Raw genomic sequence first — 16,182 nt, forward strand, 5'->3', positions numbered from 1 at the left:
CTTGAAATGTGGCCTCATCTGGACAGGTTCTTAACAGAACTAACCAAGTGAGAACGCCGTCAGTAGGGTGGGCCCTGACCCTCATACAAAGGGGCCCTGCGGACACACACACAGAACGCCACCTGAACATGCAGGCGGAGATTAACACTATGGGTCTACAAACCCACAGTGAAAACGTGGCAGTGCTAGCAATTCAGATATGCAACTAGGACAGTCCTTGAGTGGCCTGCAGAGGTTGCCAAGACTGACAAAGGACAAAGCGATCTGCCAGCTGTGACAAAGGACAAACAATCCGTGCCCGCGAGCTCTGATGTGGCCCCTGAAACTGCAATGGCCACAGTGCATGACAAGCATGATTCGCTCACGTGGAGACGACATTACACGTGTGTGTAGGCATGTAAAGGAGAAGACATCGTACACACAGCGCTCGGTGCCATCTGTGGGTTCAGGCGCCCGCTGGGGGTCTTGGAACCCACCCACTGTGAGTAGGTGTCGACCACGGCATAGCAAATGTTACCACTAGACGTGGCTGGCTGGACTTTTCAACGTTTTCTATAATATCTGTATGTTAGTTTTATGAGTAAACTCCATCTTTTAAAACTTAGCACTGTGGGAATTCTCAAACAGAAAGCAGAACAACAAACCCCACGTATACATCACCCAGCTTCGATGACGGTCAGGATTTGATCCATATGTTGACATCTATCCCTCTTCTACCACCACTTCCTCTCCTGAAATGCCCTTAGCATCATAACATTTCACTCATCTCTTGTTATACATTCCTGATAGTCTGCTTAAAAAATATCACAGCACGTAACCCCCACGCCATCACCCCACCGAACAGAGTCAGTGACAACGCCGGACCACAGCAGATGGCACTGACGGTCCCCAGCGTCCCGTTTCTGCATCGGGTTTGTCTGAACGGAGACCTAAGCAAGACCCCAGAATGCAGCTGCCTGTCCCTTTTATGCCCTAACAGGTGCTCCTCACTTTTCTAAGTTAATGCTTTCATTTCTATAATAGTTCTCCACTCTCTTCTGGTTAATACAAAATAATTATAGAAAGGACACCCTGGAGAGAGATTGACTAGAGTGACAGAAGAAATAATGACAAGTTAGCTTGTGACATTGGAAGTCTGAATGAATAGAAAACAGACCCTCATGTTGGAGAAATCAGGTCTAATTAAACATCAAAGCCACTGCTGTGTCAAGAAATATCCTTGGCAGCACCCGGGCCCATGTGAACGCCGCTGCTTGCTTTTCCTTACTTTCTGCTGAACAAGTGCCTTTTCTCACCCAGCTCCCCAGTCCTCTGTAATCACCAAGCTGGAACACCTTCCTTGTTATGACTCAAAATCTAGAAGCCAGACGATTAATGAATTCAAAGAAGAAAAACATGACAAGAAAGTAATGTTAAAAGAAAAATGATGAGGTGGAAAATATTTTCAATTTATTACACAAAGAACAGATTTCCCTATTATACAATAACTTCTAGAAATGAAAAAGGCCAATAATAAAATGTAGCAAAGGCTGGAAATGGTTCGCAGAACAGAAGATACAAATGACTCAAACATTTACAACAGCGTTCAACCTCCCTTAAGATAAGCAAAATGCAAATTAACACTATACCGATGAGCTCTTCTGCATCCATCAGAATGTCAAAAACTCAAAACTCCCCTATCTGGATTGGCAGTGCCGTAATGAAACATTTTCCTGCATTAGCGTTGAGCACGCAAATGCACAGCCTCTACAGATGGCAACGTGACAGCACCTGTCGAGATTACAAAGACACACACCCTTTGAACTGCCAATTTCATTTTGGGAAATTTAATGTGCAGATACACCGCTCAGGTGTGAAATCACACTTCTCAGTGCAGTGTTATTTCTAACAGCAAGACTGGAAACAATCTAACAGTCCATCAGTGATGACCTGATAAACAAAGCACTGTTCTATACAAGGCATGAGACACAACTGTAAAACCTAACAAAGAAGGGGGCCAGTGCTGCCGTGTAGTGGATAAAGCCGCTGCCTGCAGTGCCAGTATCCCATATGGGTGCTGGTTCAAGTCCCGGCTGCTCCACTTCCAATCCAGCTTTCTGCTATAGCCTGGGAAAGCAGAAGATGGCCCAAGACCTTGAGCCCCTGCACCCACATGGGAGACCCAGAAAAAGCTCCTGGCTCTGGAACAGCCCAGCTCTGGCCATTGTGGCCATTTGGGGAGTGAAGCAGTGGATGTAAGACCTCTCCCTCTGCCTCTCCATAACTCTTTCAAATAGATAAATCTTAAAAAATAGTTAAGAAGTTTCAGTGTGCGCTCTCCCACACTGTGGGGAAGAGAGCCAAGATGGAAAGCAATGGTATAACATGCTGTCTTCTGCAGGAAGAGAGACGGTAAGGATCCACATCTGTATTTCTGTGTGCACACACCCAGATTCCAGGAAGACAAATGAGACATTGAGAGTGATCACTGCGATGGCTGAATGGGTGTGGGACCTGGGTGAGGGCAGCTCCTGTGAGGCCACTGGTACAGACTGCCACTCTCCTCCTTTAGGAACAGGGCCTTCCAGACTGTAGAGGGTCACGTGGACACCTACCGCTCACAGTTGCCATACTCCCTTGACAGAAGGTATGGTTGGTGGCCAAAAACGGGCACGTGGAATGTGAACAGGGCAAGGCCTCCAGCCCTCTGCGATCTCCGGTCTTCCCTGTCCCGGAAAGGCTGGCACGTGAGCTGGTAGCGGTCCCAGCCGCCGCCTCACATCGGACTGCTTCTGTCGGAGACTCTCGCCAAGAAAAGCTGCCGTCCGCTCCCTTGCTCAAGCCACGGTACTTTGGTTCTCCGCTTTGTTACAGCCACACAGCTGGTATTCTAGCTAGAGCAGCACACGATATCCAGAAACGAGTTACTGCAGTATCAAACCGCACTGTGGCTGGGTGCTGTGGTGCAGCGGGCTAACACACTGCTTGGGGTCCCCATCGCAGTGCTGGCTGGTGCCCTGGCTGCTCTGCTTCTGATCCAGCCTCTTGCTAATGCATCCGGGGAAGGCAGCAGGTGACGTCCCAAGTGCTCAAGTCCCCGTCACCCATAAGGAAGACTTGGATGGAATTCTGGGTTCCTGGCTTCAGCCGGGCCCAGCCTGGGCTATTATAAGTGTGGGTAGTGAACCACTGGATGGAAGATTCCGGTCTCACTTTCTCTCCCTGAACCCTGCAATCCCCACCTTTCAAGTTGATGAAAATAAACTTTTTAAAAACCACATTGTGGTTTGGCATTAGTAGCTGGAAGAGGAGGGTGACAACAGGCTGTCAGCCTGTATATTGCTCCACAACATTTGGCTACAACTTTTCTACTTTGCATAACCGACCCTGTGTGACCTGCAAACACAGCTCCAGAGGAAGCGATCAGAAACCGAACATGAGGGGCCAGCGCTGAGGTGGAGCAGGTAAAGCCACCGCCTGCAGTGCCGGCATCCCATATGGGAGCCGGTTCAAGTCCTGGCTGCTCCACTTCCAATCCAGCTCTCTGCTATGGCCTAGGAAAGCAGTGAAAGATGGCCCAGGTCCTTGGGCCCCTGCAACCAAGCAGGAGACCTGGAAGAAGCTCCTGACTCCTGGCTTCAGATCCACACAGCTCCAGCCATTGCAGCTAATTGGGGAGTGAACCAGTGGGTGGAAGACCTCTCTCTCTCTCTCTCTCTCTGCCTCTCCTTCTCTCTCTGTGTAACTCTGATTTTCAAATAAATAAATAAATCTTTAAAAAAAAAATAGACAGAGAACTTGAAGGGTGTTGATGGCCTCTTGGTGCTCCGAGTGAGCTACTGTAAAAGACGAAAGCAGGCAAGACGTGGTCAGTCCGTGAACAGGAAGTCAGGGGAATACAACCGAGTGAGGGTGACGTGTTCCAAGTTGTGCAATTCACATCAGTTGAGACTCCAAAAATCTGGGATCCCAACCAGCTAGAAAACTCACTGCCTCTGTACCCCAAAAGTAGGAGACAAGGGTCTCTCTCAAGGTGGCTAGGAAAGTCTTAAGTACTCTTTGGCAGACATGAGTGTCTGCCTACTTGCAAAGACCAAATTTATGGTACAGCCTCCAAGGAGCTGCCCTGAAAATACGGGAAAGACAGGCCAGGAATACCAACCAGCAACTGAAGTGGGATCCACTGACCTCAAGGGCGGGTTGGCCGTGGATGATTTCACCCAGGATTGACTGAACGCAAACAACCCAGACGCCTGCTTGGTCTTTGAGGGACAGGTGTTGGTGCACGCCTGGCCTGCAAACGCCTGGGACTCCTTAGCCCTAAAGAAACCACTGGACCCCCGAACCTACGCAGCAGGAGGCGTGCTGAAGGCTGTCCAGCCTCAAGGAGGACACTGGCTCCAACGCCTGCTTCATGCGGAGGGAAAAGGAGAAAGACCCAGCAAGAGAGCCACGCCAGGAGCCAGGGAAGGAAACAGAGGGGCTGCGCACGGCGACACAAAGGCTACCGAGAGCATCCTGGCTGCCGGAGTCTCCGTGCTGGGCTGCAGTTTCACTGCTGTGACTGGTGAACGGCGGCCTGTGTTTCCCGCTCGGTGCTTTTCCCAACAGGAGCCTGCACCGCGGTTCCCACACCACCTTCAGTGTTGTCCTTGGAAGGTGGGCAGTGGAGACACCGGTCTGTGCTCTTGTAGGCTTTCAGGGTAAGAACCGTGCCTGATGTAATACTGAGGACCACTGCAGGCCACACAGAAAAACTGGATTCCAGACTGGGAATTCCCTGGGGAGACTCTACAGCATCTCCTGGGCTGGGGGAGCGGCCTCGATGTGGGAAGAGAAGCGGACTCCATACCTGGGTAGCCAGGACACACTGAGACAAAGGCTGCTTAATTTCCCCCTGAAAAACCCACTCTTCTCTCAACATCCATTCATGCTGACTCCTTGTTTGTAAATGAAGGCCTAGGATTTTAACTGGACAAACCCATCAACCTAGAGATGACATTTCCTGCTCTCCTTCGTGGTTGGGCATGTATCTGTGATGGGTAACTTGACAAGGAACCGTAAGACCTGGTTTGTGCAACTTGCAGTCTCTCCCTCTTCCTTGTGGGCTGAGTACAGACAGAGTGGGGAGCAGCACTGAACACTTGGACAAGAACACCTTACACTACCCCCCCACACACACACACTCGCTCCCTCTCTCTGGACGTGGCGGTCCCCGAACAACACTATGGCATAGCAGGCTAGGAGAGAATGCTGAGATACAGTCCAAGTCTTTAAAGAAGAAAACTGCCAACCCAGAATACTGTACCCTGCAAAGCTCTCATTTATGAATGAAAGTGAAATAAAGCCTTCCATATCAGAAACGGAAAGAAATCATTGCCACTTGCCCAGCCTTACAGAAGATGCTCAAAGATGTGCTAGACACAGAAACACAGAAAGAGGAACATCACTATGAAAGAAGGTGAAGGCAGAAAACCTCCCAGCAAAAATACAAAGGGAATCCAAAGTAAAAAATAGGAATATTAATGGAAAAAAGGCAGGACAAAGTTGTTACTTATCAATAGTAAACTTGAGTGTAAATAGCCTCAACTCCCCAGTTAAAAGACACAGACGGGCTGAATGGATTAAAAAACAAAACCCATCTGTTTGCTGCCTACAAAACACATCTCACCAACAAAGATGCACGCAGACTGAAAGGGAAAGGATTGAAAAAGACATGCCATGCCAACAGAAACCAAAAGAGCTGGTGTAGCCATCCTAATATCAGACAAAATAGACTTTAACACAAAACTGTTAAGAGAGACAAAGAAGGGCACGATGTGATGATTAAGGGATCATTTCAGCAGGAAGATGTAACTATTATAAACGTATATGCACCTAATTGCAGGGCACCGGGCTATTTAAAAGAAAAGTTAAGGGACTTAAAGGGAGACTTAGACGCCAATCAATAGTAATGAGAGACTTCAATACTCTATTTTCAGCAATGGACAGATCAACTAGAGAGAAAAATCAACAAGGAAACAGCAGATTTAATCGACATTATAGACCAAATGGACCTAACAGGTATCTGCAGAACTTTTCATCCTACACTTAAAGAATACACATTCTTCTCAGCAGTGCATGGAACTTTCTCTAGGATTGACCACATACCAGGCCATAAAGCAAGTCTCAGCAAATTCAAAAGAATCGAAATCATACCATGCAGCTTCTCAGACCATAGGGGAATGAAGCTGGAAATCAGCAACTCAGGAATCCCTAGAGCATATGCAAACACATGGAGATTGAACAACACGCTCTTGAATGAACACTGCGTCATAGAAGAAATAAAGAGAGAAATCAAAAACTTTCTGGCAAAAAACGAAGATGACAACACAACATATGGGATACAGCAAAAGCAGTATTAAGAGTAAAGTTTATAGCAATAGGTGCCTACATCAAGAAATTGGAAAAGCACCAAATAAATGAGATATCAATGCATCTCAAAGATCTAGGAAAACAACAGCAAAACAAATCCAAAACTAGAAGAAATAAACTTAGAGAAGAAATCAACAAAATTAGATCCAAGAAAATACAGAAGATTAGCAAAATGAAGAGCTTTTTTTAAAAAAAAAAACAAACAAAACTGATGTACCATTGGCCCAACTAACAAAAAATGGAGTGAAAAGACCTAAATTAGTAAAATTAGAGATGAAAATGTAACAACAGACACCACAGAAATAAAAAGAATCACCAGAAATGACTACAAAGAGCTGTATGCCAACAAACCTGGAAACCTAGAAGAAATGAGATAGATTCCTGGACACATACAACCTACCTAAATTGAGCCATGAAGACAGAAAACCTAAACAGACCCATAACAATTAAGAGAGGGAATCCTCCCAAATTCTTTCTACAAAGCAAGAATCACCTTAATTCCTAAATCTGAAAAAGACACAACAGGGAAAGAATTACAGACCAATTTCCCTGATGAAAATAGATGAAAATTCCTCAACAAAACTCTAGCCAATCAAATGCAACAACACATCAGAAAGATCATCCACCCAGACTAAGTGGGATTTATCCCTGGTATGCAGAGATGGTTCAACATTCACAAATCAATCAACGTGATACACCACATTAACAAACTGCAGAAGAAAAACCAAATGATTATCTCAATAGATGCAGATAAAGCATCTGATAAAATACAACACCCTTTCATGACGAAAACCCTAAGTAAATTGGGTATAGAAGGAACACTCCTCAACACAATCAAGGCAGTTTATGACAAACCCACGGCCAGCATCCTATTGAATGGGGAAAAGTTGGAAGCATTTCCACTGAGATCTGGTACCAGACAGGGATGCCCACTCTCACCACTGCTATTCAACAGCCCTGGAGGTTTTAGCCAGAGCCATCAGGCAAGAAAAAGAAATCAAAGGCATACAAATAGGGAAGGAGGAAGTCAAACTGTCCCTATTTGCAGATGACATGATTCTATATATAGAGGATCCAAAAGATTCCACTAAGAGAATACAGGGAAAGAGTCTGGTAAAGTAGCAAGAATGTCAAAGATCTCTATGATAAGAATTACAAAACATTGAAGAAAGAAATAGAAGAAGATACAAAAAAAGGAAAAATCTTTCATGTTCATGGATTGGAAGAATCAATATGATCAAATGTCCATTCTTCTAAAACCAATTTACAGACTCAATGCAAAACCAATCAAAATACCAAAGACATTCTTTTCAGATCTAGAACAAATGATGCTGAAATTCATATGAAGGCACAGGAGACCTTGAATGGCTAAAGCAACCCTATACAACAAAAACACAGCCAGATGCATCACAATACCAGATTTCAAGACATACTACAAGGCAGTTATAATTAAAACAGCCTGGTACTGCTACAAAAACAGATGGACAGACCAATGGAGCAGAATAGAAACACCAGAAATCAATCCAAGCATCTACAACCAACTTACATGTGATCAAGGAGCTAAAACCAATCCCTGGAGCAAGGACAGTCTCTTCAACAAATGGTGCTGGGAAAACTATTTCCACATGCAGAAGTATGAAGCAAGACCCCTACCTTACAAAAATCCACTCACAGATTAAAGATCTAAATCTATGACCCAACACCATCAAATTAGAAGAGAACATTAGGGATACCCTGTAAGACACTGGCACAGGCAAAGAGTTCTTGGAAAAGACCCAAGCGGCACAGGCTGTCAAAGCCAACATTAACAACTGGGATTACATCAAATTGAAAAGTTTCTGTACTGCAAAAGAAACAGGAAAGTGAAGAAGCAACCAACAGAATGGGAGAAATTATGTGCAAACTATGCAACAGATAAAGGATTAATAACCAGAATCTACAAAGAGATCAAGAAACTCCACAACAACAAAACAAACAACCACTTAAGAGATGGGCCAAGGACCTCAATAGACATTTTTCAAAAGAGGAAATCCAAATGGCCAACAGACACATGAAAAAATGTTCAGGATCACTAGCAATCAGGGAAATGCACATAAAAACCACAGTGAGGTTTTACCTCACCCCGGTTAGAATGGCTCACATACAGATAGATACCAACAAACACCAAATGCTGAGGATGTAGGGAAAAAGGGACACTAATCCACTGTTGGTGGGAATGCAAACTGGTAAAGCCACTATGGAAGTCAGTCTGGAGATTCCTTAGGAACCTGTATATAACCCTACCATTCAACCCAGCCATCCCACCCCTCAAGATTTACCCAAAGGAAATTAAATTGGCAAATAAAAGCTGTCTGCACCTGCATGTTTATTGCAGCTCAGTTCACAATAGCTAAGACATAGAATCAACCTAAATGCCTGTAAATGGAAGACTGGATAAAGAAATTATGGGATATGTATTCTATGGAATACTACACAGTGGTAAAAAAAAAATCCAGTAATTTGCAACAAAATGGGTGAATCTGGAAAACATCATACTTCATGAAATAAGCCATTCCCAAAGGGATAAATACTGTATGCTCTCCCTGATCTTTGACAAGTAACAGAGCACCTAAAAAGGAAACCTGTAGAAATGAAATTGACACTTTGAGAAGCAACGACTTGAGCAGCCCCTGTCTTGATTGTTGAGGAAGTCTTTATTTTCTTTTTATACTTTTTTTTTTTTTTTTGACAGGCAGAGTTAGACAGAGAGAGAGACAGAGAGAAAAGTCTTATTTCTTTTGGTTCACCCCCCCGCCGAATGGTCGCCATGTCCGGCGCACTGTGCTGATCCGAAGCCAGGAGCCAAGTGCTCTCTCCTGGTCTCCCATGCGGGTGCAGGGGCCCTAGCACTTGGGCCATCCTCCACTGCCTTCCTGGGCCACAGCAGAGAGCTGGACTGGAAGAGGAGCAACCGGGACAGAATCTGGCACCCCAGCCGGGACTAGAACCCGGGGTGCCGGCGCCATAGGCAGAGGATTAGCCTAGTGAGCCACGGCGCCAGCACCTTTTATACTTAATACCATTGGCCAAACTCTTTACTTAACATATAATTATTCAAAGGTATTTAAAACCAACTGAAAATAGATCCCAGTAAAAATTAAGAGTGGGAATAAGAGAGGGAGGAGCTGTATAGTTCGACACACATTCCTACAGACTTACCCTTAAGGGTAAAGCTAAAAACTTGTCATGGGACTCCAAATCCCATTAAGCTGGGTGGTACTAATGCCATCTTACCTGTTAAAGTGATCATATTAAGTGTGTAATTGATCATATAGATAGGACTAAGTGTCAAAGGGATCACATAAATAAGACCAAGTGTCTCATAATAACAATAGATAAGAGTTAAAAAGGAGAGAATATTTCAACATGAGAAGCAGTCCACACAGCAGACTCATAGAATGACAACTGGTTTATACAGCACTTTGACCTCAGATTCAGCCCTTAAGGCATTCTGGTCTGGCTGAAAAGCCCAGGGGAGATTTCAGGCATGGAAAGCCAAGACACTAAGGCAAAAGGTGTCCTACATGAAGGACTTTTGTGGGTGAGACCCCAGTGGAAAGTAGTGGCCATCAAGGGAGGAGGTACTTTTCTCTGAAGGAAGGAGAGAACTTCTACTTGGCCTTGTCTAAATACTGATGGAGTCTGTTGATTCAAAAGGCTTCCATAACCTAGGTAGCTCACGTCAAGAGCCTTGGGTGATCACTGACGTCATACATAAGATTGTTAATCGTTAGATCAACAACAGGAGTCACTGTGCACTTACTTCCCATGCAGGACCTCTGTCCTCAAAGAGTTACATTATGAGAATTAGCTGTAAAACTTGTTCTCAAAGATTTACCTCATTTTAGTGTATTAAGTGGAGGACATTCTCATGTGTTGTGATAAGTCTAAGTGCTGGCAAAAGATGTATCATTCTTAGGTTCTTCTTTAACGATAATTGTTTCTAAAAAGAGAATTACCTTCAAGACGTGATGACTCTGAACAGCCCTTGTCTGGACTGCTGAGCAACAGATTTTTCTTTTCTTTTTATTTCTCATACAAAGTGTTGAACTCGTTGCCTAGAATGGAGTTAATTTTCTGTGTATAAAGTTAAATGAAAATAGATCTTAGTAAAAAAACAAGACTGGGAACAGGAGAGGGAAGAGGAAGAGGGGTGAAAGTTGGGTGGGAGGATGAGTATGGTGGGAAGTATTGCTATGGTCCTACAGTTATACTTATCAAATGCATGCAAATATTTTAAAAACAATTTTTACAATTTGATTCCCCAAAATGTCCTTTTTAAACTCGTTACTTCTGAGAAACAAAACTCAGTAAATATTTCAAATACAGAAAAAGATAGACACATGAAGGTGAAGAACAGCTTTTAAAAAATCAGAAACATGCCAGGGGCCGGCATTGTGGTGTAGCGGGTAAAGCCGCCACCTGCAGTGCCGGCATCCCACATGGGCACTGGTTCAGGTCCCGGCTGCTCCGCTTCCCATCCAGCTCTCTGCTGTGGCCTGGAAAAGCAGTGGAAAATGGCCCAGGTCCTTGGGCCCCTGTACTTGCGTGGGAGACCCGGAGGAAGCTCCTGGCTTCAGATTGGCACAGCTCCAGCTGTTGTGGCCAACTGGGGAGTGAATCAACAGATAGAAGACCTCTCTCTCTCTCTCTCTGCCTCTCCTCTCTCTGTGTAGCTCTTTCAAATAAATAAATAAGTCTTTAAAAAATGCTAAACACTCAACCATGGGGAATAATGAAGTACACTAACTCTATATGGCACTATAGCACTATTAAAATCATCAAAATAAGAAAAATGGACACAACACAGAAGAAACATATGCACAAAGGATATTCCTGAAGACAGAAAAAAAAAAAAAAAACACCCTTGGATATTTATTACACAAAATGAGAGGCTTCTAAAACAGAGGTTCCTAAAAGTCAGACGTATTGAGGCAGGCACTGGGGTGCACCAGGTTAAGCCATGGTTGGGATGCCCACACCCCAGGCCAGAGTGCCAGTCTGAGTCCCAGATCCTTCACTTCTGATCCAGCTTCTGGCTAACATTGACCCTGGGAGGCAGCAGGTGGGCGTGAATGGAGTTCAGGGTTCCCAGCTTCAGTCTGGCCCAGGCCTGGGTATTGGGGAGTAAACCAGCAGATGGAAGGTGTGTGTGGGTGGGTGTGGGTGTGGGTGTGGGTGTGAAGTTCAGAACCGTCACAGAGAAAGAATCTATGGGAATGTGAACAGAAGAAGCTTCCTCTACGACAGCTGATTTCAGAAGACAGCAGTGCGTGTCTTCAGCGCCCCGAGAAGGAACCATTCGAGGACCTTACACCCGGCCAGGATCTCTCCTCACAGAAACACAAAAGTGGTTCATGGGAAGACCCAACCAACCAAGAAACAGCCAGGCATGGAGCCAGCCACAGGTAAGGCCTGGAAATGGCTGTCAAGTCCACTTAAATACATAATGAAGAATTTAAAGAACTGTGAAAATTATCGTTGCAGAACTAAGTGTAATGAATCTTGCAACAAATACAAATTGAGACGTGAAGTAGGACAGAGGAGCTGGGGACGATAATACCACCCTGTCTACAGCAGAAACGGAAAACCACCAGCGTCACCCACACCACGACTTGTACACACTCACCTGTTATTTCTCAACAAGAATGACACAGGAAGTTGCTTTTCAAAATGTTCTTTAAAAGTTGGGGAAATATTTCAAGGAGTTTCATAAAAATATGTGAGCTCTGACAATTCCTTCAGTTTCATGTACTCTTTTCTTCTCATGTGAGATGTGCAAGTAAAATTATTATTTAACTTTTTCATTCAAACAGCCTGATTTTTTTCTACAACCTGATATTTGATAACATTAAATCATCATAAAATATCCTATTTCCATAGTCATTTCTATTCTAGGATATTATTAACTGATAATGGATCTCTCTGCTAATAATTGGTAAGTTTTTTAAAACTTTTTCACTTAAATATTTTTGAATAAACAGTTTTCCCACAAACAATAAATTATAGTTTTGAACAATAAATAAAGGTTCTTTCCAAGATTATGATCAAGACAGATGTTTCACAAAAATCTTTAAATAATGATCAATTTTATCAGTACAGGGGCCGGGTGGTGGTGCAGCAGATTAAGCCGCTGCCTGTGAGGCCAGCATCCGATACGGCTGTCAACTGTGGTCCCGGGGGCTCCACTATGACCCAGCTCCCTGCTAATGCACTTGGGAAAGCCGCAGAAGATGGCCCAATCACTTCAGCCCCTGTACTCATGTGGGAGATCTAGATGGAGTTCCAGGCTCCTGGCTTTGGCCTGGCCTAGCTGTGGCCATTGTGGCCATATGGAGAGCAAACCAATGGATGAAGAACACTCTCTCTCTCCCTCTCCCCCTCTCTCTTTCTCGGGCTGGTGTTGTGGTGTAGCAGGTTAAGATGCTGCCTGCAATGCCAGCATCCCATATGGGTGCCAGTTTGAGTCCCGGCTGTTCCACTTCCCATCCAGCTCCCTGCTAATGCACCTGGGAAAGCAGCGGAATATGGCCCAAGTGCTTGAGTCCCTGTACCCATGTGGGAGACACAGAAGGGGCTCCAGGCTCCTGACTTCGGCTTGGCCAAGCTCCAGCTGTTGCAGCCATTTGGGGAGTGAACCAGTGGATGGAAGACCTCTATCTCTCCTCCTATCTCTGTAATTCTGCCTTTCAAATACATAAAAAAATAAATCTTTTAAAAAAAATCTGTCTCTACCTTTAAAAGAAATCTTTTTAAAAAAGTATAAGCTATAAAAGCCTATGTATATACTACAATGCCAAATGTATTTAAAAAAATAACTATTTGAAACACCAAGTGACCGAGAGAGGGAGAGAACCAATCTTCTATCTGCTGGTTCACACCCAAATGGCTATAATAGGCAGATCTAGGCCAGGCCAAAGCCAACAGCTAGAATTCCATCTGGGTCTCCCGAGTGGATGTCAGGGGCCCAAACACTTGAGCTAACCTCTGTTGCCTTCCCAGGCCCATTAGCAAAACACTGGGTCAGAAGCAGACCTGTCAGGGCTCACTCCAATCAGGGATCCAACATGGGATGCTGGTGTCACGGGCAATGGTTTAACCCACTGCACCACAATGGCGTCCCTGAAATGTATTTTATCTTAAGGTATTTTATACACGGACATATCAGGAAAGGGGCAGATATGCTAAACCTTTAACAGTGCTTCAGGGATTGAGGACAGATGTCCCCCTTCAAACTTGGAAATACTGTTAAGTTTGCAAAGGTTAAAGAAATACGTAGCCCAACAGTTCTGCTCCTTCTGTTAAAAATTCCCTTCTTACCAGCCCCAAATGATAACAGTTACCCCTAAGTAACAAATGACTAGACTTCAAAAAAGCTCAGAATCTGTTCTGCATGCCTGAGACCAGGAGGTGGTAACTGTGTACTTGTCAACAAGATATTTAACAAAACTGACGTCATAATTCAATGTGAGCTCAAAGCACCAGCTTTCGTCACCGTGTGAGGAGTCCTGGTGCCGGCTGGAAGACCACGCCTGGACTTGAGAGGCGGCCACGAGGTTCTGGGACAGGCATCTGTTGTTCCAGCACATGGCTGCCAGCCCCCGGGACCCAGAACACACGCACCAGCTGGCAGAGCCTGGTGCCTCCCTCCACGTGCACAGGAGCCACGTACCGAACCTGGTTCTGGGACAGGCTGCCAGCCCCCGGGACCCAGAACACACGCACCAGCTGGCAGAGCCTGGTGCCTCCCTCCGCGTGCACGGGAGCCACGTACCGAACCTGGTTCTCCAAGAAGTGCATGTAGCGGTAGAGCAGGGTGTAGGATGGAGACAGGATGCCCACCGACTTCATGCGCGCACCGCGCTCCAGCTCGCTCTCCACGGGCATGTTGGCGAAACAGGCCAGGCCGAAGAAGGGCCCCTTTCGGAAATAACTGAAACAGAGAGGCTTGAAATCAAGGAGAGGTTTGGTGGTGGCTTCTCTTTGAGACGCAATCCGAAACACAGCAAATTAACCATGTCAGCCTCAGGGGAAGAACTAGTCCCAGGCACCCAGGCTCCCAGATGGGAGACACAAGGCTAACAGAGACTGCAGAACTCGCCAGGGGCCACGCGGCCGGAGCTAGGCCTGGCCCTTGGTGCACCTGCTGTGGCTCCCTTCTCCCCGGCACCGCAGCCAGAGCGCGCCCCACCACTAGGCCCGTCTGGGGTTCCTACTGCTTCCTCAGCAGCGCCTATACTGATTCTCCCACACCCCCCGAGTCGCAAACGCCTAGTGGAGCTGCCATTTTATCTCCTCCCCTTTCTCACACTTGTAGCAGTCCTGGTTTCAGTCCAGTGCAAGGATTAAAGCCACCGCCTGGCCCCCAGGTCCTTCCCATGCGTCTCCTCACTGCACAGGGCGACCAGCTGGCCAGACTTCAAGCCGGGATTTCAAGTTAGGTTAACCCAAACTGAGCTGAACGCCATTCTTTCGTTTACAGCAAGCTTTTTGGTAGAAGTTCTCGGCTTTTTGGGGCAATGAAGTCCACCCAGAACTTGACAACATCTACAGTCCTTCTTGCTGGAAAATGGACGTCGTGTGTATTTCACACGGCACCTGAGGGCCCCCTCATCACAGCCCTTATGTTCTGGGAAGCTGCTGGCAAGGGCGGGGAGCACGGAGTGGAAAGGCGCAGACGAGGCAGGTCCTGCAGTCCTTACATGAAATCGGACTGAATTTTGTGGGACCCACTGGCCATAGACTTGAACTCAACGCCTTCAAGGTCAATATCTTGAGGTAAGCACCATTCCACCATGTTTCCTGTGGGAAAGCAAGGAGACAAGTCAGAAACAGAATCTCAAAGAGACGGGCTTGCTGCAGAGCCTGGCGCCTGCGGCGTCTCAGAACTGGGCTGCTGGTGTCCTGACATGAGCCACCGAGACGCCCGAGGGTTCACCCATCACCCTAAGCCTCCCCAGAGGGCAGGGCAGGGGCCCTGGCTGGCTCCGGAGGGACAGTCCGCTTCCCTCTGCGACGCTGTCCGTGGTTCTGCCTCTCTGCTGGCCACAGCCAAGTCTGCCCCCTGTGCCCTCTGTGCCTCCGCCCTTCCTCCTTCAACCCCTGGACATCAAGCTCCCAACCTCACCTTTCCACGGCTACTCATGACCTTAAAAAACCCCAAAACTGTTTAAAAAAAAAAAAACAAATCCTCGGCCGGCGCCGTGGCTTACCAGGCTAATCCTCCGCCTTGCGGCGCTGGCACACCGGGTTCTAGTCCCGGTTGGGGCACTGGATTCTATCCCGGTTGCCCCTCTTCCAGGCCAGCTCTCTGCTGTGGCCCGGGAAGGCAGTGGAGGATGGCCCAAGTCCTTGGGCCCTGCACCCGCATGGCAGACCAGGAGAAGCACCTGGCTCCTGGCTTCGGATCAGCGAGATGCGCCGGCCGCAGCGGCCTTTGGAGGGTGAACCAACAGCAAAAAGGAAGACCTTTCTCTCTGTCTCTCTCTCTCTCTCACTATCCACTCCACTCTGCCTGTCAAAAAAAAAAAAAAAAAAAAAAAGAAAAAGAAAAAAAAAAAACCTCATTCTCAATGACCTCTTCGTGGCACCTGCTAATTTTTAAAAAATTCCTGCCGTCACACTGTGCCCCGTAAAGATGTGCAATTAATGTCCATTCAGACAAATACATTACCTGCTCTTCTTAAAAGACTTGTCACTCCTTTCCTCTCCTCCCTTTCTTTCCCCCTCCCTGCCCCACTTCCTCCCTTC

At 46.3% G+C, this 16,182-nt stretch overlaps 1 protein-coding gene across 1 annotated transcript in view; it reads right to left on the reverse strand.

Annotated features, from left to right (window-relative positions):
• The window catches only part of DENND11 (DENN domain containing 11), a 48,122-nt gene that overhangs the window by 13,250 nt on the left and 18,690 nt on the right, over positions 1-16,182 (reverse strand). The window contains exons 2-3 of the mRNA XM_062187242.1: positions 15,135-15,234; positions 14,207-14,365 (exon numbers count right to left, since the gene is read on the reverse strand). Coding sequence (XP_062043226.1) covers positions 14,207-14,365; positions 15,135-15,234 — 259 coding nt within the window. The remainder of the gene's footprint in view (positions 1-14,206; positions 14,366-15,134; positions 15,235-16,182) is intronic.

Source organism: Lepus europaeus, chromosome 1 (genome assembly GCF_033115175.1).
Source record: "Lepus europaeus isolate LE1 chromosome 1, mLepTim1.pri, whole genome shotgun sequence".
Taxonomy (NCBI): Eukaryota; Metazoa; Chordata; class Mammalia; order Lagomorpha; family Leporidae; genus Lepus; species Lepus europaeus.